The following is a 5,511-nucleotide window of genomic DNA, read 5'->3' on the forward strand; positions in this document are numbered from 1 at the left end:
CTGGAGAGAGGGAAGTCTGGGCATCTTTGCTTAGAGCGCTGCCCCCGCGACCCGGTTCTGGATAAGCGGAGGAAAATAGATGGGATGTACTAAACACTAACTAATCAATGCTGATACTGTATGCTAATAGGTAATGAAGTGATGGTAATGCAGTACGTACAGTATATGCTTTGACTTCCTTGGATATAGCATTGCAGTGTTCTAAGCGGTCTGAATGACACGCAGCAGATGGTAGGGCACTCATTACAACCTTAAGGGACTTGAGACTTGACTTGGGCTTTCAAAAAATGACTTGTGAGCAGCTCTGGCAGTGGTAAACTCGTATCTAAATTCCAGGCCCATATGACTGTGTTAAGTAATGTTTTGTCATGTTCCCCCCTGGCTTCCTACTAGAGACTTATTTTAGAAGGGACTTAATATTATACACTGTCCCCAGCTTTGCTATGCCAATCAGTGGCTGATTTGGGGCTTCTGGGGCTCGCTATTCTACTTAACCAGTCTCCATTTCCTCTTCAGTGCCTGGTAGTCTGGATCTGTATCTTGCCTGTTTGTGCCTCGATTTCCTAACTTGTTACCTGCCTGCCTATATCTCCATCTTCCTGGTTGCAATCCTGTTGGCCATTCTGACCCTGTTGCTGATGCCAGTCCAGGTTTGTGTCTGCCAACTCTCCGTCTGCCCAGTTCCTGCCTGCCATTCACCTGGTTATTCTCCCTGAACCTGCTCCACCCTGCCAGCTGCCAACACGGTCCCTCCATCCTCACACCTGTTACCTCTTGTTAATGACAGACCTGTTTTCCACCTTGCTGACTTCTCCTTGCCTGCTCAGCTCTCACTGTGCATCAAGGAGCATTTTCTGTCACATACGACTAGAAAAATAGCGTTTTTTTTTTTACTCAAAGTCACAAAATGCAAATCAATACAGGTGCATTTTGAAATGTTTTAATTAATCATCTTGTAGTGACTTTCACTTCAGTTCTACTGAATGTGAATTATCATATGCAGTAAAAGACAACATATCCAAGCACTGTAAAAGGTTTTGCCACAAACTTACCTGACCGGCTTCTTCTCCTGTAGGATTTCATGAGTCTCTTTAGACCTTTGAACTGTGCATGAGCTTCTAATTTCTAATTGAAGCTGTGTGTGACCTTCTATGCTATTTTCAGCCTCATGGCAGCGCACCGGACAGTAACATCACCCAGCAAAGGCACTGTGTTGACCAATCACGTACTTGGGATGATCAGGATGTAGATGCCCACGGGAAGACTTTTGTATACCTCATTAGTGTTCACTGTTGCTCACTGTCAAATTTGGGCTACAGTTAACCCCCCATAATGACACACCATGCATTTTCGTTAGTAATGGATTTTAAACTGTGTTTTTTTTTATCAGTGCCAACACACTGGTGGTAGAATTGGTGCTAAAGTGGAGTCAGCTATGTTAGCAGCATGTCTAACGAAAACACAATGGAAACTCAGGCTAGAAACATAAATGGAGCCACTCACATCAATTCTACAGCACTCTTGCTGCAATGCCTCAACCCCCACTCCAATGCAGCCTTGTACATTAAAGCAGAGGAGCGAGTTGCGATTTTGCCAGACTAATGTGAATTCGTATCATCACTTTGCCATCACACTCCACAAGCTGGCTTCTCTGGTTCTGTTATGTACTGATATTGCGAGACAGGTTTTGCCTCAGTGACAAATATTAATACTGAGATCTCATAGCATGAGATCTTGTCACACCCCTAGTTCACAATGAATTCCAAAAGATCAGTTGTGGGTTTAGGGGTTCATTTCAAGTTGGTGTGGCTATTAAAAACATGTGGGTTATTGATGTCATGCTTCTCAGCCTACATACTTGTCAGGAAAATACATATTCATCTGCGGTTGTAAAGAGAATTGGTTTGAGCAGATGTTATCGCTATCGCTCTTTTGGGGCAAAATTGGCACCTCAACTGCACTGTTCTGCCTAATTAGTATAAACATTACTTCAATTGTGCCTCTCCTCCCACATCAGCATTAAGGGCCTTCTCTTATGCTCCAAACTACACCAATCCCCATAAAAATCAATACATAAATAAGACAAGCACCCCAGGAAAAATGCATAAAGAGTGCATTTGAAGTGTCGCAGGGACTTTTCCATGATTCCATTAGAAACATACAGTAGGTCATAGTTGATCTAATACTGTCCTAAAATCCAAAACTGAATTAAGCTGCTGAAATCTTCTCTCATGGTATATGTACCTTTATATTGCTATAACAATATATATTGTGATACAAGTTATTCAAAAAAAGTTTTTTACTTATACAATATTAACCCTGGACATCAGACATACCCCTCCCACATTGCTATTGTATTTCCCACAGTATGTTAAAAATGACAAAGGACATAGTGCAGAGCATGTATGTTATTAGTTTGTGTATGTGTATTTTGGGGCACCTGCTCCAGCATGTCTTTAGGTAAGTCTTCTTGTTCATCCATGGTCAGGATGGCTTTGCGGATCTCTTCGTTGGTCAGCTTCAGCCTGTGTCAGATACATTTAGATTACTTTTACTCATATCATATAGTGTATATACTGTATATCCTAATGCAATGCACTGTGGGGGCCCTACAATAAATGTTTACCTTGATGAATTTTACATGCCAATGAATTCATATCTTAAAGCAGGAGGGAGGATGGGGTTTCTGCTGTTATTAAGCAAAAAAAAAAAAATTTCGGTCTGGGGCCTCTAGTTTGACCATAAGAAACTTGTTCAAATGTCACAATGTCCCATTACTGTGTTTGAGCTTGGGAAATAACGGAATCTTCAGTTAGTGCAAAGTTGGGAAGTTGTGTAAATTGTAAATAAAAACTGAATGAAATTATAATTATTTGGAAAACTTTTATAACCAGTATTTAATTAAAAATACCACTTATTCTGAAGAGGGTCAGTGGAGCCAATCCCAGCTGACATTGGGTGAGAGGTGGGGTCCACCCTGGACAGGTCACCAGCCTATCACAGGGCTGACATGTAGACAAACAGCCACACACACACCCACACTCATTCAAAATTTGCTATAAACAGATAAAGATTCTAAACATACAAACAAACTATTTGAATGCAGACTTTCTACAGATCTAATCTCCAAATCCTTTGGACTTCTATATGGCAGTGGGCTGAATCAGCAGCTCCTCCTCAAATGTGAATGGATACTGTCCAGAGGGCTGTTTCCAGAGGCTGACCACCATCTCTGAGGTGCAGCCCCTCAGCCTGACATATTGAGGTCTCCCCATGAGATAGTCTGTAATCCAGGACCCCAGGTGTGAGTCCACTCCCATCTCTGAGTTTGTCTCTCAGTAGCGGGGGCTAGATGGTGTGGGAGGCACTGAAGAAGTCAAAAAACATGATCCCCACAGCTCCATCCCTTCTGTCCAAGTGAGAGAGTGGAATTGGGGTCTGAGGTGGTGTAGCAGCAGCCGCTCCAGGGTCTTCATGATGTGTGACATCAGGGTGACGAGTCTGAAATTGTTCAGTTCCCAGGGGTGTGGCTTCTTGGGGACAGAAATGAGGCAGGATGTCTTCTGCAGTACAGGGACCTTCCCTAGTCGCAGGCTCAGGTTAAAGACATGCTGAAAGGGCTCTCCTAGCATAGCAGCACAAACCCTGAGTAATCTAGGACAAACTCCATCTGGGCTGGCTGCTTTGCTGGGGCGGAGTCTCCTCAGCTCTTCACTAACCTGAGCTGCTGTTATGATGGATGGGGGTAGGGGGGTGGTGACACTCTCCTCTGAGGCAGCCTAAGGGAGCATCTGTGCCTGTCCGAGGGACAGATGGGGGGGGGGTCATCGCATCCAGCTGTAGAAGGAGGTGTGAGGGTGACAGCAGGACCAGCTAAAGGAGCAGTATCAGCAGAGAGAAGGAGCCCTTCAAATCTGAGTGACCTGGAGCAGCTGGCAAAGGGACCGCCACCTAGTCCTGTTTCAGGAGAGCGTGCACACACTGGGTTGCCCCCCTTCGAGCTGCATGGGAGTCCCCACCTCTGCTGGTGGGGATAAAGTGCTGAGGGGCTGCCATCTGTTGTGTGGAGGCGTTCTGGTCCTCAACATACCACTCACGCCAGCAATTGTTCCATTTGCAGCTCATCGTGCACAAGCCATCATCGGCTTGTCTGGCCTCGATGAATGCTACCCAGGAAAGTGGTGTAGGCACAGAGGAGCCACTGGTTGACCCTAGTGATACAGTATATGTGACACTGCTCCAGCTTAGTGAGTAGGTGCAGCCCTTCCCTACTGGCAGTGTGGGCAGCCATGGCATCCGCACCCAGGCAAAGCCCCAGGCACATCCACCACAGATGGATGGGCCCCCACCAGCAGATCAATGCTGATGATGCATGGATCTTGGATGCTGGGCAGCCTGAACCGATGCTTAATTGCGCAGCCAGCAACAGTCTCTTTGAGCGTCCTCTCTCCCTGCATCTTTTACACTTTTGCCAGTGACTGTGGTGATACAACACTTGGTGGCCCTTGACTTTTGAGGTATTGGCCCTTCTGTGATCCCAGCAGTCTTCCCACACACACCAGGGAGATGGTGGACCCTGTGTCTACTAAGGCACAGTATCAGTCCAGGTACAACCCATGTGTCTGGCCCAGGCAGCCGACCCACAGCTGTGACAGGTTGAGGGTAGATGAGTTGTCCGGGACTGCTGGCCATCATGGCACCAATGGTGGGCCTCTTGGTCAAGTTGTCAGCAAAGTGGGGGTTGGTCCCGTTTCCCCAGGCACAGGCTGGCCTGCCTGTGGTTCTGGATAAGTTGGCTGGTGCTGGCTCTGGGCCTGTGCAAAGCCAGGGTGGTGATGACTGGCTTTTCCAGCTTGCCTGGTGGGGAACACGGGCTCTATCAGAGGATTCTCTTTGGTGGGCTCTTGGCAATGACATGGCACCCAGTGAGCTCAATGTGGCTGTCAGGCATTTTGCTCTGGTTGGAAGCATGACCTCCTTTTCCAGTGGGGCAATGAGTCCGTGGATCTCCTGAAGTGATGTCATCTCTTTGGAGATTCCACATCTGACAACAATGTAACAGATGCCAACTGGAATAAGTAGCCAGAGGACAGACTGCCTTTGCTGCACTCTCTGGAAGCCACTATTTTATTATAAATCAGCTAGGAAACACAGCAACACAGAGCACACATCCACAATCCCTGAACTATATACAGTCAGGGAAAAATTATTTGAACCCCAGCTGATTTTGTAAGTTTGCCCACTAACAAAGAAATGATCAGTTAACAATTTCAGTGGTAGGTTTATGTGAACAGTGAGAGACACAACAATAACAAAAAAATCCAGAAAAATGCATTATAAAAAAGTTGTACATTAATTTGCATTTTCATGAATGAAATAAGTATTTGATCCTCTATCAGTCAGCAAGATCTCTGGCTCCCAGGTGTATTTTATACAGGTAACGAGCTGACATTGGGAGCCCTCTCAGCTCGTTACCTGTATAAAAGAGACCTGTCCACAGAAGCAATCAAT

At 45.9% G+C, this 5,511-nt stretch overlaps 1 protein-coding gene across 1 annotated transcript in view; it reads right to left on the reverse strand.

The window, feature by feature from the left end:
- LOC109959625 (disheveled-associated activator of morphogenesis 1-like) overlaps positions 1-5,511 on the reverse strand; it is a 60,640-nt gene that overhangs the window by 19,453 nt on the left and 35,676 nt on the right. The window contains exon 18 of the mRNA XM_020599142.1: positions 2,441-2,525. Within this exon, the coding sequence (XP_020454798.1) occupies positions 2,441-2,525 (85 nt within the window). The remainder of the gene's footprint in view (positions 1-2,440; positions 2,526-5,511) is intronic.

Source organism: Monopterus albus, unplaced genomic scaffold (assembly GCF_001952655.1).
Source record: "Monopterus albus unplaced genomic scaffold, M_albus_1.0 scaffold40.1, whole genome shotgun sequence".
In the NCBI taxonomy this organism is placed as follows: domain Eukaryota; kingdom Metazoa; phylum Chordata; class Actinopteri; order Synbranchiformes; family Synbranchidae; genus Monopterus; species Monopterus albus.